Source organism: Notolepis coatsorum, assembly GCF_963971535.1.
Source record: "Notolepis coatsorum genome assembly, chromosome: 12".
NCBI lineage: Eukaryota > Metazoa > Chordata > Actinopteri > Aulopiformes > Paralepididae > Notolepis > Notolepis coatsorum.
This window is the reverse complement of record NC_140176.1, coordinates 125,596,598-125,622,701: the sequence shown is the minus strand read 5'-3', so window position 1 is coordinate 125,622,701 and position 26,104 is coordinate 125,596,598. Positions and strand designations below refer to the sequence as shown.

General features: G+C 57.4%; 1 protein-coding gene across 1 annotated transcript in view; it reads left to right on the top strand.

Moving 5' to 3' along the window:
• Positions 1–206: 206 nt before the first annotated feature.
• LOC311238042 (uncharacterized protein) overlaps positions 207–26,104 on the top strand; it is a gene marked incomplete at both ends in the record, with an annotated part of 137,423 nt that continues 111,525 nt past the window's right edge. Inside the window, one exon of the mRNA XM_084326006.1 lies at positions 207–266. Coding sequence (XP_084182132.1) covers positions 207–266 — 60 coding nt within the window. The remainder of the gene's footprint in view (positions 267–26,104) is intronic.

The window sequence follows — 26,104 nt, the reverse complement described above, 5'->3', positions numbered from 1 at the left end:
TCTGGAGGCAGAGTGCATCATGGTATATAAACCAGCTGATCTGAGGTCTGGAGGCAGAGTGCATCATGGGTATATAAACCAGCTGGTCTGAGGTCTGGAGGCAGAGTGCATCATGGGTATATAAACCAGCTGGTCTGAGGTCTGGAGGCAGAGTGCATCATGGGTATATAAACCAGCTGATCTGAGGTCTGGAGGCAGAGTGCATCATGGTATATAAACCAGCCTCAGACGTAGAGAAGCTGTCAGATCGTAAACTCTCGTACCACGTTAGTCACGTTACTATGTTCATGTTCTGTATCGTTAGTGGCTTAGCTTGGCATCACTACTGCACTATCTCGCGTACGTGCACGCGTACTGAATAAACCACAAATGTACCTCTAATACCAGTATTAGTCTGACCACACCCCTCATCAGCTTACCTTCATAAGCATGTGTGTGGTCACCTGCTCTCCTCCTTCTCGCTTTCACCACAAGGAAGAAGTGCCTCGGTAGATCCCCACACTTGACACCATGATGGAAGAAATTGGATTAGGAACAGCTTGGGAAACAAGGATACGTTGACATCATATCTTTATTTTCTCTCTCACTATTTTCGAGAAAATACGGCGATATTGTCTTCGTACTGGAGTGTCTAGAAGATGATGATCATTCTAAAAACCCTCCACCGGTTTTCGTATTGGGAGCACGCCGCTGCATGCTTCTCAACTGCAGTTCCCTGCTGTGTTTGTTGGGGTGAAACCTGTCAGGCCACAGCTGAACTGTCGGACATGCCGCTGTTGTGAGGAGCGGTGCGTTCCAGGTTGGGTGAGTAGTGTTTGCTGGCGGGCTCCACTTGTCTGTTAGTGCTATGGGGGCTACTTGACAAAGTTTATGGAAACCGGCCCCAGGCTAGGGTCCTTTGTTTAGCCGCCTAGGCGACAGAAGGCCTTGGTCTGGCGACCATTTTAGTTTTAACTAGTGGGCCGCGACCATTGACACTGGTGATCCCTGTGTGTTCTGGACGCGTGTAGCTTTATGCCAAGCAAGCAGTGCAAAAATTTACCGTAGTGGCGTGCAGTAATGCGCCTTTCATTTTCCGCCGCCCAGCGCCCAGGTCGCGCGGAAATAGGCTGTCTATTGCCATTCTCTTTGACAAACTCTAACCTTAACCAGCTCCTTAACAGCGCCTAAACTTAACCGTTCTAACCTTAACCAACTCCGAAACAATGCCTAACCTTAACCTTAACCTTAACCATGCCTAACCTTAACCATAGAAATTATATTGCCATTCTCTTTGACAAACTCTAACCTTAACCAGCTCCTTAACAGCGCCTAAACTTAACCGTTCTAACCTTAACCAACTCCGAAACAATGCCTAACCTTAACCTTAACCTTAACCATGCCTAACCTTAACCGGCGAAAGAATACACGTTAAAAAAAAATCACGTTAAAAAATATTTTCGATGGGATTCGAACTCGCCAGCAAACAAGCCATAGGATCCACAGCCATGTGGCCTTGCCAATTGAGCTATTTCTAGATACTGAATAAGGGGCGGTGACTTATATATATTGAGCTCCGCTCGTGTCGAACCAAGGCGGGATCTCATGCGCATGCGCGGGCACCTCGCGCGAGCACGCCGGCGCACGCACGCACCTGAGCGAGCACGCCGCCGCCGGTGCACGCACGGTAGCATTTGTCTAAGCGGGGCCTGAAAAGAAGGGCGCTTTACCGCACGGTGACGAATGCGGAAGCATTTTTGCACTGCTTGCTTGGCATTAAGGAAAACGCGTTCTGGACGAGTGGATTCTCTCTGTCACCGTGTTAAGACCCCATCTTTCATATCCAAATGAGAGTATTCCTTCACGAGGGGATATGTGCATGTAATGTGCGATAGCGGCAGATTCATGTTCAAAGTCAGCTATACAGGCCAGTTGGTACTGTGCTGATTCCGCCGGACGTGGTAATGTCACCGTTGTGAAGCGGTGTTGACGTCTTGTTTTCTCTTTTCTCTTAAAAAGTGAGGAGGGGTTCAGAACGGCGGCCTGTCTGGGTGAGTGTTATGTCATTGTTTACATGTTCATAGCTTACGGTTAGCCGGTCAGTGGCCTGGCGCGGGGTAGCTTAGCTTCTCGCGCGCCGCCGGGAGCTCGCTTCTGATCGCATGCGTCGTTAGATCGGCGTCTCGCGAGCGGAAGCAATAGCACCCGAACGGTTGGAGCAGCCGTTAGCTTGATGCTATTCTGTTGAACGTGCTTTGATTTTAACATGTTTTACACTCTTGACCGCGACGTCATCCTTGACAGGGGATGTTTCGTCGACCCTGCCCTGGACCTGGACGGGGATTGCGTCAACTAAGAGGACTGTAGCGACTGGTTGGAGCGGCGACGCTGCCCGGATCGAACAACACAGGACGGCTGTGTTCTACGGTGTCTTGTGACTGCACTTCGCTGATCTGCGTTCCGGGTAGGTACGGGGTTGGCCAGACCTCATAACACGTCTTCTGGTTTTACTTTGCTAAATGTATTGTGAATAACGGTGTTTTTTCCCAAAACGTGTGTTGTTGCAATGCATTTGGGATACGTTGCGGGTTATGTGTGAGCTGTTTTTGTCACTGGCAGTTAGCTTCTCCGTGCAGATCGTGATGTATTGATCTGGTTGTTGTGTGAGAAACATCATGGTGTTTATGTGTACCGTGTACTCACTACTAAGGCAACTAACCTATGAAGCTATGCTTGGTGACAAGTGAGTAAAAGAATGTTCTTTCTCAGACTGTAATGACAATGAACAGTGAGTTCACACATTAACAGGTTTTCCTGTTTTAACTGGCCGTATTGAGGGTAAAATAGGAGGATTGTGTTTTTCCCCCCCGGTTCCCTGGGGACTTTATCACCTCCTATCAGACATGTTGTGCATTAATTGTGTCTTTTGTGTGGTAGGGATACGATGTAACTCTTAGCTTGATTGCTGAGGTTGTGCTAAATCTGCTGGAGAAACTTATTTCCTAAAGGGAAATTGGTTTGGTTGCTGTCATGTGTGCTTAGCAAGGCCTGTGGTCGATACTAATCAAGAATGATGTATTCTCTCATTGTGAAAAAAAACGGCGTTCCTCTGTTGAGTGTTTTTTGCCATTTTTTGTAGGTGATGATGGGTTGTGTGTGTCATGTGACCTACAACTGGGTTGTACTGGCCACAGAAGCACATGTGTATGTTGGACCGGGGTTCTTAGAGCCCTCTCTATTCTGTGTTTTTCCTTAGTAAAAATCAGATAGCAGGTTAGCTCATGCGCTGTGTGGAGCTGTGAAACGCTTCATAGAGCTGACTATGACTGTGTCATATTCTCTTTTTGTCGTTACGTCGTATCATGGGTGTGGGGTCGTAAAGGGGTGAACTGGTAACCTTTCCTCTCCCCATTGTTCTGTCGGTCAGGGGTACACCCCCTGTCCTTCAAGGTTCCCGTCACGTGGCGGTTCGGCACGTTACGGGGGGGGGGGGGGGGGGGGGAGGGAGTTCCTGGTCCCACGGCCTGGTATATTGGGCGTGTGCACCGCAGGAATTCCCCCGCCATAGAGTACGTCACCGTGCGCGTCTCTGTTGGTAGGACTTCCGTGTGCTGTTCAGGTCCATGTGATGGATCTGTTTTCAGGGGGGGTGGTCAGGGCTCCTCCTCACCAAGCGCCTATTCAGGCCTTCTGTGAGTTCGGACTCCTTCTTCCATGTGAGGAAGCCTCCATCAGAGTACAGAGCCTTCCTCCTCAGATTGTCAAAGTGAGTGGACCCTCTAGAAGGGTCCTTTTCTATTGTATGTATATTCGATTCAATTCGTTTATTGAGTGTGTATGGGTTCAGTGCCTCTTCCCCGGAGGCCCTAAAACCAGTTTTTTACATGGCTCAAGGTGCAATATATTCTTTTCAATCTGTACAGCTCGCGTGGGAAGTCTCTCTGGGGATCCCCGTCTCTTTCCTATGGGAGGGTGGTGGGATGTAAAAATGTGAACATTTTTTACCCCGGCTGTGTAGACTGGGATACATACTGTTGATGCTTCCTTCTTTCTATTCCAGAAGTGTTGGAGTTAGGGAGTGTCACACCCCTCTTGTCGTTCCCCTGGGCGCCTTGGGGATTCAATGACAGGTCTAAATAGCCTGTTCATTGATGGGGGTGTGTCCCGACGCACGTATAGTGCTAGCTCGCTGTAAACAGGCGATTGACTGGCACGCCTTGGTTGCTTGTGGTTGAAACAGCGTTTTTATAAAGCAACTGAGATGGGGGTTTTTCCTCTTCCGACGACCACATCCCATGACCTGGGTGGGTTGTCGACGGATTCTCGTTCATGTCTGGGGGATGATGACGGGATGGATCTGAACATATGTAGTGGGGTCTCACGCCCTTGGGGTGGGCCACCAGGCGCGGTTCGTCCGAACGTCTGGGTGGCGCCTTCTTTTCATGTTAAGATCAACACGCATATCTGCCCTTCTCCTGGAGTAGGCATGTCGGCGTGGTTAGGGCACGGGACTGGTTCTGGTCACGCTGGTCCAGATCAGTTGAACCCGTTGTCCGCCGGGGATGCAGATCTGCTGTTCTGGTACCCTGAGGGACTTGGGCTTTTTTCAGGGGGAAAAATGCCAGGTCGGTCTGGGTGTCACAGGGTTAAGCGCTATGGAGACCCTGGTTGGGTATGTTTTTACTCAGCACTGTCGTCATGGCTTACAGCCATGCCATTCTGTACGCGCTCGATCTCGTCGGATCTCGGCCGCTACACAGGTTGGTCCTGGTTAGTACTTGGTTGGGAGACCGCCGGGGAATACCAGGTACGGTGTGCTTAGGGGCTGGTTCTCCATTATTTTTCGCTCCTCTCTCACGCATGGTGAAGAGGGGCCTGTGGGGGTGGTTTTTTGACCTCCTCTGGTGACCCTGTGCTTCCCGTACCGCCAGGCCCGGTCCGAAGTGATGTTTTGCGACCCGTAGGCCTGGGTTAACCCTTTTTGGAAACTGAAACACTTGTACTGCGGTATAGCCGGTGTATACCCGCAGGTGTGTTTTGGAGTTTTTTCTTGAGGGGTTATAGGAACAACCACCGCATTGGGTAACACCGAGGTGGTTGATTCCCTGGTGTGTTGGAGCAGTGTCAATTCCCGGGTTCACCGTTTGAGGGTGCCCCTGCACGTTCATGACGTCTGCCAATCGTGTCAGCCTTCTCTGCCTCGACCCCTCTGGGTGGGGGTTGTTAAATGGAGGCTTGGTCATGCAACACCGCCAGCTTACGCTCCTTCCGCCGGGGCGGCTGTGTTCAGCTGTCCCCTCTGGCGCCTGTCTCGTCCGCAGTCTCCAGGCTAGGGTTAACAGCCTGTTGCCTGGTTTTTCCCCGGTGCGCTGCCTGCTTCCGTTGGTTAACCTTTTTTGTGTGCTTACGGCCATGCTGACTGCCTGTTCTGCAGGGTCAGTGTGCCAGGCGGTGTACTGTTGGGGGGACGGGGCCCGCTCAGCTTACGGCCATACCGACCTGAACACGCCCGATCTCGTCCGATCTCGGAAGCTGGGCAGGTTCTGGCCTGGTTGGTTCCGCCTGGGAATACCAGGTGCAGTAACTGAGGGGCCTTTGTCCGAATACGCTGGCGATGTGGGGGGCGGGGCACTACGTGCCCACCTGGTGGGGTCTTGATGCTGGCATCATGGACTTCTCCGGGCCCCCATTCTAGGGAGTCCAGTCCTTTTGGTGGGTCTGGGTCTTCCTTCGTGCTCCGCTGCTACGGCCTTGCCACGGGGTTGGGTTTGCCCTTGACCCCGTGATTCTGGGGGCAGTAACGAGGTTGTTCCTCCGTTCGTTCCCGGGTGGCATGCGGGTTGTGCGTGTGTGTAGTCGTGGGGTCAAGCCACGGTCTGCTCACCCTGTGCGTTGAGTTGCTTGAGTGCCTCTTCGCACGGTCGGGTCCGTCGCCCTCCCGTGACGTCCCTAATAGGGGGGCTACCCTCCATTAGGGGGGGTCGGGGGGGCTCGGCCCTCCCTGTTCTGATGGTTTTGGGGGGCTGTCAGCGGGGTGTATTTGTCAGCCAAGTGGCTCCGCTTGGCCTCCCTTGTGCAGTAGTGATGCCAAGCTAAGCCACTAACGATACAGAACGTTAGGTTATGACTATAACCAAGTTCTGTTAGTTAGGGGCGATGCTTGGCATCAGACAGCCGCTGCAGCCCTTGTCCTCACCTTGTGGTGAAAGCTTGGGAAGGAGGAGAGCAGGTGACCACACACCTGCTTATGAAGGTAAGCTGATGAGGGGTGTGGTCAGACTAATACTGGTATTAGAGGTACATTTGTGGTTTATTCAGTACGCGTGCACGTACGCGAGATAGTGCAGTAGTGATGCCAAGCATCGCCCCTAACTAACAGAACTTGGTTATAGTCATAACCTAACGTTCTATGCTCTGTTGCTAAATTGTTAATCTCTATTCTCATCCTCTCTCATAGCCTGCTGGTTAAGACCTGGAGACACTGACCTGCTGGTTAAGACCTGGAGACACTGAGCTGCTGGTTAAGACCTGGAGACGCTGACCTGCTGGTTAAGACCTGGAGACACTGACCTGCTGGTTAAGACCTGGAGACACTGACCTGCTGGTTAAGACCTGGAGACACTGACCTGCTGGTTAAGACCTGGAGACACTGACCTGCTGATTAAGACCTGGAGACGCTGACCTGCTGGTTAAGACCTGGGAGACACTGACCTGCTGGTTAAGACCTGGAGACACTGAGCTGCTGGTTAAGACCTGGAGACACTGACCTGCTGGTTAAGACCTGGAGACACTGACCTGCTGGTTAAGACCTGGGAGACACTGACCTGCTGGTTAAGACCTGGAGACACTGAGCTGCTGGTTAAGACCTGGAGACACTGACCTGCTGGTTAAGACCTGGAGACACTGACCTGCTGGTTAAGACCTGGAGACACTGACCTGCTGGTTAAGACCTGGAGACACTGACCTGCTGGTTAAGACCTGGAGACACTGAGCTGCTGGTTAAGACCTGGAGACGCTGACCTGCTGGTTAAGACCTGGAGACACTGACCTGCTGGTTAAGACCTGGAGACACTGACCTGCTGGTTAAGACCTGGAGACACTGAGCTGCTGGTTAAGACCTGGAGACACTGAGCTGCTGGTTAAGACCTGGAGACACTGAGCTGCTGGTTAAGACATGGAGACACTGACCTGCTGGTTAAGACCTGGAGACACTGACCTGCTGGTTAAGACCTGGAGACACTGACCTGCTGGTTAAGACCTGGAGACACTGACCTGCTGGTTAAGACCTGGAGACACTGAGCTGCTGGTTAAGACCTGGAGACACTGACCTGCTGGTTAAGACCTGGATACACTGACCTGACCTGCTGGTTAAGACCTGGAGACACTGACCTGACCTGCTGGTTAAGACCTGGAGACACTGACCTGACCTGCTGGCTAAGACCTGGAGACACTGGCCTAATTCACAAAGTACTGCTCTGACCCACGCCTGGCTGATGACAACTGCTCCTGCTCTCACCCCGTCTGTCTGACTTCCATGCCCCGTGTATATATCCTGGACATTACAAGAACCTCCTCTGTGTACCGACCCATGCCTGGACTTAGACCACCCTATTAAATATATCCATATTGGGTTTTGCTCAGTTCTGCCTGCCATGTCTCCTTGCCTGCACAATGCACATTGGGATCAAATCACAACCGTGATAGTTAGTAGTTGTTGTAGTATTAGTAGTAGTAGTTAGTAGGATGCTGTGGGACGACTGAACAGTCCATCGCAGCTCGTCACTGCCACGCCTCTGCACACTGCAATGTAGCACCTTATGGCACCTATCTCTTTTAATCAATTAATTAGTGAATCTATTGGTCTTGAATTAAATCAGTTTTACTGAATTAGACTAGGTTTCTTATTTTGGATTAGTTTGCTACTGAATCAATTCACTGTTTTATTGACAGTTTTTTATTGAATGATTAGTTTCTACTGGATTCTTTATTGAATCAGTTTGTATGTCTGTCATAAGGATCAGTATTTTATTTATTTATTTAGTATATATCTAGCATCAAATGGCTGAAACTGAGACCGGAGTACTGTGTCTCGTGCTCAATGGAAAAATGACAATAAACTGAACTTAGACTTTTAAAAACTTTTTTAGTAGTAGTAGTAGTAGTTAGTAGTAGTATTAGTAGTAGTAGTTAGTCCTATAAGTACAGTAGTAGTAGTATTATTTAGTAGTAGTAGTAGTAGTAGTAGTAGTAGTAGTAGTAGTAGTTAGTAGTTAGTAGTAGTATTAGTAGTTAGTCCTATAAGTACAGTAGTACTAGTATTATTTAGTAGTAGTAGTATTATTTAGTAGTAGTAGTAGTAGTAGTAGTAGTAGTATTATTTAGTAGTAGTAGTAGTAGTAGTAGTAGTAGTAGTAGTAGTAGTAGTAGTATTATTTAGTAGTAGTAGTAGTAGTAGTAGTAGTAGTAGTAGTAGTAGTAGTAGTAGTAGTAGTAGTAGTAGTAGTAGTAGTAGTAGTAGTAGTAGTAGTAGTAGTAGTAGTAGTAGTAGTAGTAGTAGTAGTAGTAGTAGTAGTAGTAGTAGTAGTAGTAGTAACTGTAACGTCCTCTACTTGTGTGTGCAATAGTACAATTATTTAAAATATGTTTTTATTGGGTTAAACATGATCTGCACATATGCACATGATCAAAGAAGGAACATATCCTGTTTATGTCCCAGTTTAAACCTATTCCATTTGACAGTCCAGCCCACCAGGCCTCTCTATCTGAAGCAGATTAGATTAGGTTAGGATCACGTGTTCCCACATCATTCAGCACCTGTAGCACACAGCTCCGCCCTCTGACCCCTGACCCCTGACCCAGCTCCTCCCTCTTCTCCTCACGTTCCCTCTGACCCCTGACCCAGCTCCTCCCTCTTCTCCTCACGTTCCCTCACAGACCTGACCCAGCTCCTCCCTCTTCTCCTCACGTTCCCTCACAGACCTGACCCAGCTCCTCCCTCTTCTCCTCACGTTCCCTTTGACCCCTGACCCAGCTCCTCCCTCTTCTCCTCACGTTCCCTCTGACCCCTGACCCAGCTCCTCCCTCTTCTCCTCACGTTCCCTCACAGACCTGACCCAGCTCCTCCCTCTTCTCCTCACGTTCCCTCTGACCCCTGACCCAGCTCCTCCCTCTTCTCCTCACGTTCCCTCTGACCCCTGACCCAGCTCCTCCCTCTTCTCCTCACGTTCCCTCACAGACCTGACCCAGCTCCTCCCTCTTCTCCTCACGTTCCCTCTGACCCCTGACCCAGCTCCTCCCTCTTCTCCTCACGTTCCCTCGCAGACCTGACCCAGCTCCTCCCTCTTCTCCTCACGTTCCCTCTGACCCCTGACCCAGCTCCTCCCTCTTCTCCTCACGTTCCCTCTGACCCCTGACCCAGCTCCTCCCTCTTCTCCTCACGTTCCCTCGCAGACCTGACCCAGCTCCTCCCTCTTCTCCTCACGTTCCCTCTGACCCCTGACCCAGCTCCTCCCTCTTCTTCTTGGTGACTCCCTACGCTTCATGTAGTTATAACAGGGTTCCTCACTGACACACTGTTCATCATCTGGTTATATAACACCACTCATGTTCACTCATCTTATTTCCTGCCACCATAGACCCCCTTGACGTTTCTCAACAGTTCATTTTTTTATTCAAATGAAAATAATTAGTAGGATTGGGGCATGTGTCAAGAGTTTGTTTACAAGTCACACCTGCTAATCCAGTAAATAGTGGGTTATTATAGGTAGATAGTATTTATCCTTGAATCAAAACAAAACAAAGGGTAAATTATACTTTTTATTACTAAAAACTGTAATACCAAAAACAACCACCATACAATAATAGATGAAAGGGTCCAGATAGATCGATGAATTCACTGAAAGGGTTCATATCAACCTGTTTACAAGAGAATCATACGCAGGCGCGTTTTTCCGATGAGCCAGGCGCGGACCTCTCAGTAAACACAGAGCTGACCTCTCAGTAAACACAGAGCTGACCCCTCAGTAAACACAGAGCTGACCTCTCAGTAAACACAGAGCTGACCTCTCAGTAAACACAGAGCTGACCTCTCAGTAAACACAGAGCTGACCTCTCAGTAAACACAGAGCTGACCCCTCAGTAAACACAGAGCTGACCCCTCAGTAAACACAGAGCTGACCCCTCAGTAAACACAGAGCTGACCCCTCAGTAAACACAGAGCTGACCTCTCAGTAAACACAGAGCTGACCCCTCAGTAAACACAGAGCTGACCTCTCAGTAAACACAGAGCTGACCCCTCAGTAAACACAGAGCTGACCTCTCAGTAAACACAGAGCTGACCTCTCAGTAAACACAGAGCTGACCCCTCAGTAAACACAGAGCTGACCTCTCAGTAAACACAGAGCTGACCTCTCAGTAAACACAGAGCTGACCTCTCAGTAAACACAGAGCTGACCCCTCAGTAAACACAGAGCTGACCTCTCAGTAAACACAGAGCTGACCTCTCAGTAATCACAGAGCTGACCTCTCAGTAAACACAGAGCTGACCTCTCAGTAAACACAGAGCTGACCTCTCAGTAAACACAGAGCTGACCTCTCAGTAAACACAGAGCTGACCTCTCAGTAAACACAGAGCTGACCTCTCAGTAAACACAGAGCTGACCTCTCAGTAAACACAGAGCTGACCTCTCAGTAAACACAGAGCTGACCCCTCAGTAAACACAGAGCTGACCCCTCAGTAAACACAGAGCTGACCCCTCAGTAAACACAGAGCTGACCTCTCAGTAAAAACAGAGCTGACCCCTCAGTAAACCCAGAGCTGACCTCTCAGTAAACACAGAGCTGACCTCTCAGTAAACACAGAGCTGACCTCTCAGTAAACACAGAGCTGACCTCTCAGTAAACACAGAGCTGACCTCTCAGTAAACACAGAGCTGACCCCTCAGTAAACACAGAGCTGACCCCTCAGTAAACACAGAGCTGACCCCTCAGTAAACACAGAGCTGACCCCTCAGTAAACACAGAGCTGACCTCTCAGTAAACACAGAGCTGACCTCTCAGTAAACACAGAGCTGACCTCTCAGTAAACACAGAGCTGACCTCTCAGTAAACACAGAGCTGACCTCTCAGTAAACACAGAGCTGACCTCTCAGTAAACACAGAGCTGACCTCTCAGTAAACACAGAGCTGACCTCTCAGTAAACACAGAGCTGACCTCTCAGTAAACACAGAGCTGACCCCTCAGTAAACACAGAGCTGACCTCTCAGTAAACACAGAGCTGACCTCTCAGTAAACACAGAGCTGACCTCTCAGTAAACACAGAGCTGACCTCTCAGTAAACACAGAGCTGACCTCTCAGTAAACACAGAGCTGACCTCTCAGTAAACACAGAGCTGACCCCTCAGTAAACACAGAGCTGACCCCTCAGTAAACACAGAGCTGACCCCTCAGTAAACACAGAGCTGACCCCTCAGTAAACACAGAGCTGACCTCTCAGTAAACACAGAGCTGACCTCTCAGTAAACACAGAGCTGACCTCTCAGTAAACACAGAGCTGACCTCTCAGTAAACACAGAGCTGACCTCTCAGTAAACACAGACCTGACCTTTCAGTAAACACAGAGCTGACCTCTCAGTAAACACAGAGCTGACCTCTCAGTAAACACAGAGCTGACCCCTCAGTAAACACAGAGCTGACCTCTCAGTAAACACAGAGCTGACCTCTCAGTAAACACAGAGCTGACCTCTCAGTAAACACAGAGCTGACCTCTCAGTAGTAGTAGTAGTAGTAGTAGTAGTAGTAGTAGTAGTAGTAGTAGTAGTAGTAGTAGTAGTAGTAGTAGTAGTAGTAGTAGTAGTAGTAGTAGTAGTAGTAGTAGTAGTAGTAGTAGTAGTAGTAGTAGTAACTGTAACGTCCTCTACTTGTGTGTGCAATAGTACAATTATTTAAAATATGTTTTTATTGGGTTAAACATGATCTGCACATATGCACATGATCAAAGAAGGAACATATCCTGTTTATGTCCCAGTTTAAACCTATTCCATTTGACAGTCCAGCCCACCAGGCCTCTCTATCTGAAGCAGATTAGATTAGGTTAGGATCACGTGTTCCCACATCATTCAGCACCTGTAGCACACAGCTCCGCCCTCTGACCCCTGACCCCTGACCCAGCTCCTCCCTCTTCTCCTCACGTTCCCTCTGACCCCTGACCCAGCTCCTCCCTCTTCTCCTCACGTTCCCTCACAGACCTGACCCAGCTCCTCCCTCTTCTCCTCACGTTCCCTCTGACCCCTGACCCAGCTCCTCCCTCTTCTCCTCACGTTCCCTCGCAGACCTGACCCAGCTCCTCCCTCTTCTCCTCACGTTCCCTCGCAGACCTGACCCAGCTCCTCCCTCTTCTCCTCACGTTCCCTCGCAGACCTGACCCAGCTCCTCCCTCTTCTCCTCACGTTCCCTCGCAGACCTGACCCAGCTCCTCCCTCTTCTCCTCACGTTCCCTCTGACCCCTGACCCGGCTCCTCCCTCTTCTTCTTGGTGACTCCCTACGCTTCATGTAGTTATAACAGGGTTCCTCACTGACACACTGTTCATCATCTGGTTATATAACACCACTCATGTTCACTCATCTTATTTCCTGCCACCATAGACCCCCTTGACGTTTCTCAACAGTTCATTTTTTTATTCAAATGAAAATAATTAGTAGGATTGGGGCATGTGTCAAGAGTTTGTTTACAAGTCACACCTGCTAATCCAGTAAATAGTGGGTTATTATAGGTAGATAGTATTTATCCTTGAATCAAAACAAAACAAAGGGTAAATTATACTTTTTATTACTAAAAACTGTAATACCAAAAACAACCACCATACAATAATAGATGAAAGGGTCCAGATAGATCGATGAATTCACTGAAAGGGTTCATATCAACCTGTTTACAAGAGAATCACACGCAGGCGCGTTTTTCCGATGAGCCAGGCGCGGACCTCTCAGTAAACACAGAGCTGACCTCTCAGTAAACACAGAGCTGACCCCTCAGTAAACACAGAGCTGACCTCTCAGTAAACACAGAGCTGACCTCTCAGTAAACACAGAGCTGACCTCTCAGTAAACACAGAGCTGACCCCTCAGTAAACACAGAGCTGACCTCTCAGTAAACACAGAGCTGACCTCTCAGTAAACACAGAGCTGACCTCTCAGTAAACACAGAGCTGACCTCTCAGTAAACACAGAGCTGACCTCTCAGTAAACACAGAGCTGACCCCTCAGTAAACACAGAGCTGACCCCTCAGTAAACACAGAGCTGACCCCTCAGTAAACACAGAGCTGACCTCTCAGTAAACACAGAGCTGACCTCTCAGTAAACACAGAGCTGACCTCTCAGTAAACACAGAGCTGACCTCTCAGTAAACACAGAGCTGACCTCTCAGTAAACACAGAGCTGACCTCTCAGTAAACACAGAGCTGACCTCTCAGTAAACACAGAGCTGACCCCTCAGTAAACACAGAGCTGACCTCTCAGTAAACACAGAGCTGACCTCTCAGTAAACACAGAGCTGACCTCTCAGTAAACACAGAGCTGACCTCTCAGTAAACACAGAGCGGACCCCTCAGTAAACACAGAGCTGACCCCTCAGTAAACACAGAGCTGACCTCTCAGTAAACACAGAGCTGACCTCTCAGTAAACACAGAGCTGACCTCTCAGTAAACACAGAGCTGACCTCTCAGTAAACACAGAGCTGACCTCTCAGTAAACACAGAGCCTCGGCAGGAAGGAGCCAAGAGCAGCGCGGTCAGAAGGTTAGTTAGTGCACTTAGCACTGTGTCAGTTAGTTAGTGCACTTAGCACCGTGTCAGTTAGTTAGTGCACTTAGCACCGTGTCAGTCAGTGCACTTAGCACTGTGTCAGTTAGTTAGTGCACTTAGCACCGTGTCAGTTAGTGCACTTAGCACCGTGTCAGTTAGTGCACTTAGCACCGTGTCAGTTAGTTAGTGCACTTAGCAGCGTGTCAGTTAGTTAGTGCACTTAGCACCGTGTCAGTTAGTGCACTTAGCACCGTGTCAGTTAGTGCACTTAGCACCGTGTCAGTTAGTTAGTGCACTTAGCACTGTGTCAGTTAGTTAGTGCACTTAGCACTGTGTCAGTTAGTTAGTGCACTTAGCACTGTGTCAGTTAGTTAGTGCACTTAGCACTGTGTCAGTTAGTGCACTTAGCACCGTGTCAGTTAGTGCACTTAGCACCGTGTCAGTTAGTGCACTTAGCACCGTGTCAGTTAGTTAGTGCACTTAGCACCGTGTCAGTTAGTTAGTGGACTTAGCACCGTGTCAGTTAGTGCACTTAGCACCGTGTCAGTTAGTTAGTGCACTTAGCACCGTGTCAGTTAGTGCACTTAGCACCGTGTCAGTTAGTGCACTTAGCACCGTGTCAGTTAGTTAGTGCACTTAGCACCGTGTCAGTTAGTGCACTTAGCACCGTGTCAGTTAGTTAGTGCACTTAGCACTGTGTCAGTTAGTGCACTTAGCACCGTGTCAGTTAGTGCACTTAGCACCGTGTCAGTTAGTTAGTGCACTTAGCACCGTGTCAGTTAGTTAGTGCACTTAGCACCGTGTCAGTTAGTGCACTTAGCACCGTGTCAGTTAGTTAGTGCACTTAGCACCGTGTCAGTTAGTTAGTGCACTTAGCACCGTGTCAGTTAGTTAGTGCACTTAGCACCGTGTCAGTTAGTGCACTTAGCACCGTGTCAGTTAGTGCACTTAGCACCGTGTCAGTTAGTGCACTTAGCACTGTGTCAGTTAGTTAGTGCACTTAGCACCGTGTCAGTTAGTTAGTGCACTTAGCACCGTGTCAGTTAGTGCACTTAGCACCGTGTCAGTTAGTTAGTGCACTTAGCACCGTGTCAGTTAGTGCACTTAGCACCGTGTCAGTTAGTTAGTGCACTTAGCACCGTGTCAGTTAGTGCACTTAGCACCGCGTCAGTTAGTTAGTGCACTTAGCACCGTGTCAGTTAGTGCACTTAGCACCGTGTCAGTTAGTTAGTGCACTTAGCACCGTGTCAGTTAGTGCACTTAGCACCGTGTCAGTTAGTGCACTTAGCACCCGTGCAGGAAAACTCTCTCTGCCTCCCCCTCTCCTCTCTGCCTCCCCCTCTCCTCTCTGCCTCCCCCTCTCCTCTCCGCCTCCCCCTCTCCTCTCTGCCTCCCCCTCTCCTCTCTGCCTCCCCCTCCCCTCTCTGCCTCCCCCTCTCCTCTCTGCCTCCCCCTCTCCTCTCTGCCTCCCCCTCTCCTCTCTGCCTCCCCCTCTCCTCTCTGCCTCCCCCTCTCCTCTCTGCCTCCCCCTCTCCTCTCCGCCTCCCCCTCTCCTCTTCTCTCTGCCTCCCCCTCTCCTCTCTGCCTCCCCCTCTCCTCTCCGCCTCCCCCTCTCCTCTCCCCCTCCCCCTCTCCTCTCTGCCTCCCCCTCTCCTCTCTGCCTCCCCCTCTCCTCTCTGCCTCCCCCTCTCCTCTCTGCCTCCCCCTCTCCTCTCCACCTCCCCCTCTCCTCTCTGCCTCCCCCTCTCCTCTCTGCCTCCCCCTCTCCTCTCTGCCTCCCCCTCCCCTCTCTGCCTCCCCCTCTCCTCTCTGCCTCCCCCTCTCCTCTCTGCCTCCCCCTCTCCTCTCTGCCTCCCCCACTCCTCTCTGCCTCCCCCTCTCCTCTCTGCCTCCCCCTCTCCTCTCCTCTCTGCCTCCCCCTCTCCTCTCTGCCTCCCCCTCTCCTCTCTGCCTCCCCCTCTCCTCTCTGCCTCCCCCTCTCCTCTCTGCCTCCCCCTCTCCTCTCTGCCTCCTCCTCTCCTCTCTGCCTCCCCCTCTCCTCTCTGCCTCCCCCTCTCCTCTCTGCCTCCTCCTCTCCTCTCTGCCTCCCCCTCTCCTCTCTGCCTCCCCCTCCCCTCTCTGCCTCCCCCTCTCCTCTCCCCCTCTCCTCTCTGCCTCCCCCTCTCCTCTCTGCCTCCCCCTCTCCTCTCTGCCTCCCCCTCTCCTCTCTGCCTCCCCCTCTCCTCTCTGCCTCCCCCTCTCCTCTCTGCCTCCCCCTCTCCTCTCTGCCTCCCCCTCTCCTCTCCCCCTCCCCCTCTCCTCTCTGCCTCCCCCTCTCCTCTCTGCCTCCCCCTCTCTGCCTCCCCCTCTCCTCTCTGCCTCCCCCTCTCCTCTCTGCCTCCCCCTCTCCTCTCTGCCTCCCCCTCTCCTCTCCGCCTCCCCTCTCCTCTCTGCCTCCCCCTCTCCTCTCTGCCTCCCCCTCTCCTCTCCCCCTCCCCCTCTCCTCTCTGCCTCCCCCTCTCCTCTCCGCCTCCCCTCTCCTCTCTGCCTCCCCCTCTCCTCTCTGCCTCCCCCTCTCCTCTCTGCCTCCCCCTCTCCTCTCCGCCTCCCCTCTCCTCTCTGCCTCCCCCTCTCCTCTCTGCCTCCCCCTCTCCTCTCTGCCTCCCCCTCTCCCCCTCTCCTCTCTGCCTCCCCCTCTCCTCTCCGCCTCCCCTCTCCTCTCTGCCTCCCCCTCTCCTCTCTGCCTCCCCCTCTCCTCTCTGCCTCCCCCTCTCCTCTCTGCCTCCCCCTCTCCCCCTCTCCTCTCTGCCTCCCCCTCTCCTCTCTGCCTCCCCCTCTCCTCTCTGCCTCCCCCTCTTCTCTCCGCCTCCCCCTCTCCTCTCTGCCTCCCCCTCTCCTCTCTGCCTCCCCTTCTCCTCTCCGCCTCCCCCTCTCCTCTCCCCCTCTCCTCTCTGCCTCCCCCTCTCCTCTCCTCTCCCCCTCTCCTCTCTGGCCACCTCCCCCTCTCCTCTCCGCCTCCCCTCTCCTCTCTGCCTCCCCCTCTCCTCTCTGCCTCCCCCTCTCCTCTCTGCCTCCCCCTCTCCTCTCTGCCTCCCCCTCTCCCCCTCTCCTCTCTGCCTCCCCCTCTCCTCTCTGCCTCCCCCTCTCCTCTCTGCCTCCCCCTCTTCTCTCCGCCTCCCCCTCTCCTCTCTGCCTCCCCCTCTCCTCTCTGCCTCCCCTTCTCCTCTCCGCCTCCCCCTCTCCTCTCCCCCTCTCCTCTCTGCCTCCCCCTCTCCTCTCCTCTCCCCCTCTCCTCTCTGGCCACCTCCCCCTCTCCTCTCTGCATCCCCCTCTCCTCTCTGCCTCCCCCTCTCCTCTCTGCCTCCCCCTCCCCTCTCTGCCTCCCCCTCTCCTCTCCCCCTCTCCTCTCTGCCTCCCCCTCTCCTCTCTGCCTCCCCCTCTCCTCTTCTCTCTGCCTCCCCCTCTCCTCTCTGCCTCCCCCTCCCCTCTCTGCCTCCCCCTCTCCTCTCTGCCTCCCCCTCTCCTCTCTGCCTCCTCCTCCTCTCCTCTCTGCCTCCCCCTCTCCTCTCTGCCTCCCCCTCTCCTCTCTGCCTCCCCCTCTCCTCTCTGCCTCCCCCTCTCCTCTCTGCCTCCCCCTCTCCTCTCTGCCTCCCCCTCTCCTCTCTGCCTCCCCCTCTCCTCTCTGCCTCCCCCTCTCCTCTCCGCCTCCCCCTCTCTGCCTCCCCCTCTCCTCTCTGCCTCCCCCTCCCCTCTCTGCCTCCCCCTCTCCTCTCTGCCTCCCCCTCTCCTCTCCTCTCTGCCTCCCCCTCTCCTCTCCACCTCCCCCTCTCCTCTCCACCTCCCCCTCTCCTCTCTGCCTCCCCCTCTCCTCTCTGCCTCCCCCTCTCCTCTCTGGCCGCCTCCCCCTCTCCTCTCTGCCTCCCCCTCTCCTCTCCTCTCTGCCTCCCCCTCTCCTCTCTGCCTCCCCCTCTCCTCTCTGCCTCCCCCTCTCATCTCTGCCTCCCCCTCTCCTCTCTGCATCCCCCTCCCCTCTCCTCTCTGCCTCCCCCTCTCCTCTCTGCCTCCTCCTCTCCTCTCTGCCTCCCCCTCTCCTCTCTGCCTCCCCCTCTCCTCTCTGCCTCCCCCTCTCCTCTCTGCCTCCTCCTCTCCTCTCTGCCTCCCCCTCTCCTCTCTGCCTCCCCCTCTCCTCTCCTCTCTGCCTCCCCCTCTCCTCTCTGCCTCCCCCTCTCCCCTCTCCTCTCTGCCTCCCCCTCTCCTCTCTGCCTCCCCCTCTCCTCTCTGCCTCCCCCTCTCCTCTCCTCTCTGCCTCCCCCTCTCCTCTCTGCCTCCCCCTCTCCTCTCCTCTCCCCCTCTCCTCTCTGCCTCCCCCTCTTCTCTCCGCCTCCCCCTCTTCTCTCTGCCTCCCCCTCTCCTCTCTGCCTCCCCCTCCCCCTATCCTCTCTGCCTCCCCCTCTTCTCTCCGCCTCCCCCTCTTCTCTCTGCCTCCCCCTCTCCTCTCTGCCTCCCCCTCTCCTCTCTGCCTCCCCCTCTCCTCTCCTCTCTGCCTCCCCCTCCCCTCTCCTCTCTGCCTCCCCCTCTCCTCTCTGCCTCCCCCTCTCCTCTCCGCCTCCCCCTCTCCTCTCTGCCTCCCCCTCTCCTCTCTGCCTCCCCCTCTCCTCTCTGCCTCCCCCTCTCCTCTCCGCCTCCCCCTCTCCTCTCTGCCTCCCCCTCTTCTCTCCGCCTCCCCCTCTCCTCTCTGCCTCCCCCTCTCCTCTCTGCCTCCCCCTCTCCTCTCCGCCTCCCCCTCTTCTCTCTGCCTCCCCCTCTTCTCTCTGCCTCCCCCTCTCCTCTCCGCCTCCCCCTCTTCTCTCCGCCTCCCCCTCTTCTCTCTGCCTCCCCCTCTCCTCTCTGCCTCCCCCTCTCCTCTCTGCCTCCCCCTCTCTTCTCTGCCTCCCCCTCTTCTCTCCGCCTCCCCCTCTTCTCTCTGCCTCACCCTCTCCTCTCTGCCTCCCCCTCTCTGCCTCCCCCTCTCCTCTCCTCTCCCCCTCTCCTCTCTGCCTCCCCCTCTCCTCTCTGCCTCCCCCTCTCCTCTCCCCCTCCCCCTCTCCTCTCCGCCTCCCCCTCTCCTCTCTGCCTCCCCCTCTCTGCCTCCCCCTCTCCTCTCCTCTCCCCCTCTCCTCTCTGCCTCCCCCTCTCCTCTCTGCCTCCCCCTCTCCTCTCCCCCTCCCCCTCTCCTCTCTGCCTCCCCCTCTCTGCCTCCCCCTCTCCTCTCCCCCTCCCCCTCTCCTCTCTGCCTCCCCCTCTCTGCCTCCCCCTCTCCTCTCCGCCTCCCCCTCTCCTCTCTGCCTCCCCGTCTCCTCTCCCCCTCTCCTCTCCGCCTCCCCCTCTCCTCTCTGCCTCTCCTCTCCTCTCCCCCTCTCCTCTCTGCCTCCCCCTCTTCTCTCCGCCTCCCCCTCTTCTCTCTGCCTCCCCCTCTCCTCTCTGCCTCCCCCTCCCCCTCTCCTCTCTGCCTCCCCCTCTTCTCTCCGCCTCCCCCTCTTCTCTCTGCCTCCCCCTCTCCTCTCTGCCTCCCCCTCTCTGCCTCCCCCTCCCCCTCTCCTCTCTGCCTCCCCCTCTTCTCTCCGCCTCCCCCTCTTCTCTCTGCCTCCCCCTCTCCTCTCTGCCTCCCCCTCTCTGCCTCCCCCTCTCCTCTCCTCTCCCCCTCTCCTCTCTGCCTCCCCCTCTCCTCTCTGCCTCCCCCTCTCCTCTCCCCCTCCCCCTCTCCTCTCTGCCTCCCCCTCTCTGCCTCCCCCTCTCCTCTCTGCCTCCCCCTCTCCTCTCTGCCTCCCCCTCTCCTCTCTGCCTCCCCCTCTCCTCTCCGCCTCCCCCTCTCCTCTCTGCCTCCCCCTCTCCTCTCTGCCTCCCCCTCTCCTCTCTGCCTCCCCCTCTCCTCTCTGCCTCCTCCTCTCCTCTCTGCCTCCCCCTCTCCTCTCCCCCTCCCCCTCTCCTCTCTGCCTCCCCCTCTCCTCTCTGCCTCCCCCTCTCCTCTCTGCCTCCCCCTCTCCTCTCCCCCTCCCCCTCTCCTCTCTGCCTCCCCCTCTCTGCCTCCCCCTCTCCTCTCTGCCTCCCCCTCTCCTCTCCGCCTCCCCCTCTCCTCTCCGCCTCCCCCTCTTCTCTCTGCCTCCCCCTCTCCTCTCTGCCTCCCCCTCTCCTCTCTGCCTCCCCCTCTCCTCTCTGCCTCCCCCTCTTCTCTCTGCCTCCTCCTCTCCTCTCTGCCTCCCCCTCTCCTCTCTGCCTCCCCCTCTCCTCTCCGCCTCCCCCTCTCCTCTCTGCCTCCCCCTCTCCTCTCTGCCTCCCCCTCTCCTCTCTGCCTCCCCCTCTTCTCTCCGCCTCCCCCTCTTCTCTCTGCCTCCCCCTCTCCTCTCTGCCTCCCCCTCTCCTCTCTGCCTCCCCCTCTCTGCCTCCCCCTCTCCTCTCCTCTCCCCCTCTCCTCTCTGCCTCCCCCTCTCCTCTCTGCCTCCCCCTCTCCTCTCTGCCTCCCCCTCTCCTCTCTGCCTCCCCCTCTCCTCTCTGCCTCCCCCTCTCCTCTCTGCCTCCCCCTCTCCTCTCTGCCTCCCCCTCTCCTCTCTGCCTCCTCCTCTTCTCTCTGCCTCCTCCTCTTCTCTCCGCCTCCCCCTCCCCTCTCTGCCTCCCCCTCTCCTCTCTGCCTCCCCCTCTCCTCTCTGCCTCCTCCTCTTCTCTCTGCCTCCCCCTCTCCTCTCTGCCTCCCCCTCTCCTCTCCACCTCCCCCTCTCCTCTCTGCCTCCTCCTCTCCTCTCTGCCTCCCCCTCTCCTCTCTGCCTCCCCCTCTCCTCTCTGCCTCCCCCTCTCCTCTCTGCCTCCTCCTCTCCTCTCTGCCTCCCCCTCTCCTCTCCACCTCCCCCTCTCCTCTCTGCCTCCCCCTCTCCTCTCTGCCTCCCCCTCTCCTCTCTGCCTCCCCCTCTCCTCTCTGCCTCCTCCTCTTCTCTCCGCCTCCCCCTCTCCTCTCTGCCTCCCCCTCTCCTCTCCTCTCTGCCTCCCCCTCTCCTCTCTGCCTCCCCCCTCCCCCTCTCCTCTCTGCCTCCCCCTCTTCTCTCCGCCTCCCCCTCTTCTCTCTGCCTCCCCCTCTCCTCTCTGCCTCCCCCTCCCCCTCTCCTCTCTGCCTCCCCCTCTTCTCTCCGCCTCCCCCTCTTCTCTCTGCCTCCCCCTCTCCTCTCTGCCTCCCCCTCTCCTCTCCTCTCCCCCTCTCCTCTCTGCCTCCCCCTCTCCTCTCTGCCTCCCCCTCTCCTCTCCCCCTCCCCCTCTCCTCTCTGCCTCCCCTCTCTCTGCCTCCCCCTCTCCTCTCTGCCTCCCCCTCTCCTCTCCGCCTCCCCCTCTCCTCTCTGCCTCCCCCTCTCCTCTCCCCCTCCCCTCTCCTCTCTGCCTCCCCCTCTCCTCTCCGCCTCCCCCTCTCCTCTCTGCCTCCCCTTCTCCTCTCTGCCTCCCCCTCTTCTCTTCTCTCCCCCTCTCCTCTCTGCCTCCCCCTCTCCTCTCTGCCTCCCCCTCTCCTCTCTGCCTCCCCCTCTCCTCTCTGCCTCCCCCTCTCCTCTCCGCCTCCCCCTCTCCTCTCCTCTCTGCCTCCCCCTCTCCTCTCTGCCTCCCCCTCTCCTCTCTGCCTCCCCCTCTCCTCTCCGCCTCCCCCTCTCCTCTTCTCTCCGCCTCCCCCTCTCCTCTCTGCCTCCCCCTCTCCTCTCTGCCTCCCCCCTCTCCTCTCTGCCTCCCCCTCTCCTCTCTGCCTCCCCCTCTCCTCTCTGCCTCCCCCTCTCCTCTCTGCCTCCCCCTCTCCTCTCTGCCTCCCCCTCTCCTCTCTGCCTCCCCCTCTCCTCTCTGCCTCCCCCTCTCCTCTCTGCCTCCCCCTCTCCTCTCTGCCTCCCCCTCTCCTCTCTGCCTCCCCTCTCCTCTCTGCCTCCCCCTCTCCTCTCCTCTCTGCCTCCCCCTCTCCTCTCTGCCTCCCCCTCTCCTCTCTGCCTCCCCCTCTCCTCTCTGCCTCCCCCTCTCCTCTCTGCCTCCCCCTCTCCTCTCTGCCTCCTCCTCTCCTCTCTGCCTCCCCCTCTCCTCTCTGCCTCCCCCTCTCCTCTCTGCCTCCCCCTCTCCTCTCTGCCTCCTCCTCTCCTCTCTGCCTCCCCCTCTCCTCTCTGCCTCCCCCTCCCCTCTCTGCCTCCCCCTCTCCTCTCCCCCTCTCCTCTCTGCCTCCCCCTCTCCTCTCTGCCTCCCCCTCTCCTCTCTGCCTCCCCCTCTCCTCTCTGCCTCCCCCTCTCCTCTCTGCCTCCCCCTCTCCTCTCTGCCTCCCCCTCTCCTCTCTGCCTCCCCCTCTCCTCTCCCCCTCCCCCTCTCCTCTCTGCCTCCCCCTCTCCTCTCTGCCTCCCCCTCTCTCTGCCTCCCCCTCTCCTCTCTGCCTCCCCCTCTCCTCTCTGCCTCCCCCTCTCCTCTCTGCCTCCCCCTCTCCTCTCCGCCTCCCCTCTCCTCTCTGCCTCCCCCTCTCCTCTCTGCCTCCCCCTCTCCTCTCCCCTCCCCCTCTCCTCTCTGCCTCCCCCTCTCCTCTCCGCCTCCCCTCTCCTCTCTGCCTCCCCCTCTCCTCTCTGCCTCCCCCTCTCCTCTCTGCCTCCCCCTCTCCTCTCCGCCTCCCCTCTCCTCTCTGCCTCCCCCTCTCCTCTCTGCCTCCCCCTCTCCTCTCTGCCTCCCCCTCTCCCCCTCTCCTCTCTGCCTCCCCCTCTCCTCTCCGCCTCCCCTCTCCTCTCTCTGCCTCCCCCTCTCCTCTCTGCCTCCCCCTCTCCTCTCTGCCTCCCCCTCTCCTCTCTGCCTCCCCCTCTCCCCCTCTCCTCTCTGCCTCCCCCTCTCCTCTCTGCCTCCCCCTCTCCTCTCTGCCTCCCCCTCTTCTCTCCGCCTCCCCCTCTCCTCTCTGCCTCCCCCTCTCCTCTCTGCCTCCCCTTCTCCTCTCCGCCTCCCCCTCTCCTCTCCCCCTCTCCTCTCTGCCTCCCCCTCTCCTCTCCTCTCCCCCTCTCCTCTCTGGCCACCTCCCCCTCTCCTCTCTGCATCCCCCTCTCCTCTCTGCCTCCCCCTCTCCTCTCTGCCTCCCCCTCCCCTCTCTGCCTCCCCCTCTCCTCTCCCCCTCTCCTCTCTGCCTCCCCCTCTCCTCTCTGCCTCCCCCTCTCCTCTTCTCTCTGCCTCCCCCTCTCCTCTCTGCCTCCCCCTCCCCTCTCTGCCTCCCCCTCTCCTCTCTGCCTCCCCCTCTCCTCTCTGCCTCCTCCTCTCCTCTCTGCCTCCCCCTCTCCTCTCTGCCTCCCCCTCTCCTCTCTGCCTCCCCCTCTCCTCTCTGCCTCCCCCTCTCCTCTCTGCCTCCCCCTCTCCTCTCTGCCTCCCCCTCTCCTCTCTGCCTCCCCCTCTCCTCTCTGCCTCCCCCTCTCCTCTCCGCCTCCCCCTCTCTGCCTCCCCCTCTCCTCTCTGCCTCCCCCTCCCCTCTCTGCCTCCCCCTCTCCTCTCTGCCTCCCCCTCTCCTCTCCTCTCTGCCTCCCCCTCTCCTCTCCACCTCCCCCTCTCCTCTCCACCTCCCCCTCTCCTCTCTGCCTCCCCCTCTCCTCTCTGCCTCCCCCTCTCCTCTCTGGCCGCCTCCCCCTCTCCTCTCTGCCTCCCCCTCTCCTCTCTGCCTCCCCCTCTCATCTCTGCCTCCCCCTCTCCTCTCTGCATCCCCCTCCCCTCTCCTCTCTGCCTCCCCCTCTCCTCTCTGCCTCCTCCTCTCCTCTCTGCCTCCCCCTCTCCTCTCTGCCTCCCCCTCTCCTCTCTGCCTCCCCCTCTCCTCTCTGCCTCCTCCTCTCCTCTCTGCCTCCCCCTCTCCTCTCTGCCTCCCCCTCTCCTCTCCTCTCTGCCTCCCCCTCTCCTCTCTGCCTCCCCCTCTCCCCTCTCCTCTCTGCCTCCCCCTCTCCTCTCTGCCTCCCCCTCTCCTCTCTGCCTCCCCCTCTCCTCTCCTCTCTGCCTCCCCCTCTCCTCTCTGCCTCCCCCTCTCCTCTCCTCTCCCCCTCTCCTCTCTGCCTCCCCCTCTTCTCTCCGCCTCCCCCTCTTCTCTCTGCCTCCCCTCTCCTCTCTGCCTCCCCCTCCCCCTATCCTCTCTGCCTCCCCCTCTTCTCTCCGCCTCCCCCTCTTCTCTCTGCCTCCCCCTCTCCTCTCTGCCTCCCCCTCTCCTCTCTGCCTCCCCCTCTCCTCTCCTCTCTGCCTCCCCCTCCCCTCTCCTCTCTGCCTCCCCCTCTCCTCTCTGCCTCCCCCTCTCCTCTCCGCCTCCCCCTCTCCTCTCTGCCTCCCCCTCTCCTCTCTGCCTCCCCCTCTCCTCTCTGCCTCCCCCTCTCCTCTCCGCCTCCCCCTCTCCTCTCTGCCTCCCCCTCTTCTCTCCGCCTCCCCCTCTCCTCTCTGCCTCCCCCTCTCCTCTCTGCCTCCCCCCTCTCCTCTCCGCCTCCCCCTCTTCTCTCTGCCTCCCCCTCTTCTCTCTGCCTCCCCCTCTCCTCTCCGCCTCCCCCTCTTCTCTCCGCCTCCCCCTCTTCTCTCTGCCTCCCCCTCTCCTCTCTGCCTCCCCCTCTCCTCTCTGCCTCCCCCTCTCTTCTCTGCCTCCCCCTCTTCTCTCCGCCTCCCCCTCTTCTCTCTGCCTCACCCTCTCCTCTCTGCCTCCCCCTCTCTGCCTCCCCCTCTCCTCTCCTCTCCCCCTCTCCTCTCTGCCTCCCCCTCTCCTCTCTGCCTCCCCCTCTCCTCTCCCCCTCCCCCTCTCCTCTCCGCCTCCCCCTCTCCTCTCTGCCTCCCCCTCTCTGCCTCCCCCTCTCCTCTCCTCTCCCCCTCTCCTCTCTGCCTCCCCCTCTCCTCTCTGCCTCCCCCTCTCCTCTCCCCCTCCCCCTCTCCTCTCTGCCTCCCCCTCTCTGCCTCCCCCTCTCCTCTCCCCCTCCCCCTCTCCTCTCTGCCTCCCCCTCTCTGCCTCCCCCTCTCCTCTCCGCCTCCCCCTCTCCTCTCTGCCTCCCCGTCTCCTCTCCCCCTCTCCTCTCCGCCTCCCCCTCTCCTCTCTGCCTCTCCTCTCCTCTCCCCCTCTCCTCTCTGCCTCCCCCTCTTCTCTCCGCCTCCCCCTCTTCTCTCTGCCTCCCCCTCTCCTCTCTGCCTCCCCCTCCCCCTCTCCTCTCTGCCTCCCCCTCTTCTCTCCGCCTCCCCCTCTTCTCTCTGCCTCCCCCTCTCCTCTCTGCCTCCCCCTCTCTGCCTCCCCCTCCCCCTCTCCTCTCTGCCTCCCCCTCTTCTCTCCGCCTCCCCCTCTTCTCTCTGCCTCCCCCTCTCCTCTCTGCCTCCCCCTCTCTGCCTCCCCCTCTCCTCTCCTCTCCCCCTCTCCTCTCTGCCTCCCCCTCTCCTCTCTGCCTCCCCCTCTCCTCTCCCCCTCCCCCTCTCCTCTCTGCCTCCCCCTCTCTGCCTCCCCCTCTCCTCTCTGCCTCCCCCTCTCCTCTCTGCCTCCCCCTCTCCTCTCTGCCTCCCCCTCTCCTCTCCGCCTCCCCCTCTCCTCTCTGCCTCCCCCCTCTCCTCTCTGCCTCCCCCTCTCCTCTCTGCCTCCCCCTCTCCTCTCTGCCTCCTCCTCTCCTCTCTGCCTCCCCCTCTCCTCTCCCCCTCCCCCTCTCCTCTCTGCCTCCCCCTCTCCTCTCTGCCTCCCCCTCTCCTCTCTGCCTCCCCCTCTCCTCTCCCCCTCCCCCTCTCCTCTCTGCCTCCCCCTCTCTGCCTCCCCCCTCTCCTCTCTGCCTCCCCCTCTCCTCTCCGCCTCCCCCTCTCCTCTCCGCCTCCCCCTCTTCTCTCTGCCTCCCCCTCTCCTCTCTGCCTCCCCCTCTCCTCTCTGCCTCCCCCTCTCCTCTCTGCCTCCCCCTCTTCTCTCTGCCTCCTCCTCTCCTCTCTGCCTCCCCCTCTCCTCTCTGCCTCCCCCTCTCCTCTCCGCCTCCCCCTCTCCTCTCTGCCTCCCCCTCTCCTCTCTGCCTCCCCCTCTTCTCTCCGCCTCCCCCTCTCCTCTCTGCCTCCCCCTCTCCTCTCTGCCTCCCCTTCTCCTCTCCGCCTCCCCCCTCTCCTCTCCCCCCTCTCCTCTCTGCCTCCCCCTCTCCTCTCCTCTCCCCCTCTCCTCTCTGGCCACCTCCCCCTCTCCTCTCTGCATCCCCCTCTCCTCTCTGCCTCCCCCTCTCCTCTCTGCCTCCCCCTCCCCTCTCTGCCTCCCCCCTCTCCTCTCCCCCCTCTCCTCTCTGCCTCCCCCTCTCCTCTCTGCCTCCCCCTCTCCTCTTCTCTCTGCCTCCCCCTCTCCTCTCTGCCTCCCCCTCCCCTCTCTGCCTCCCCCTCTCCT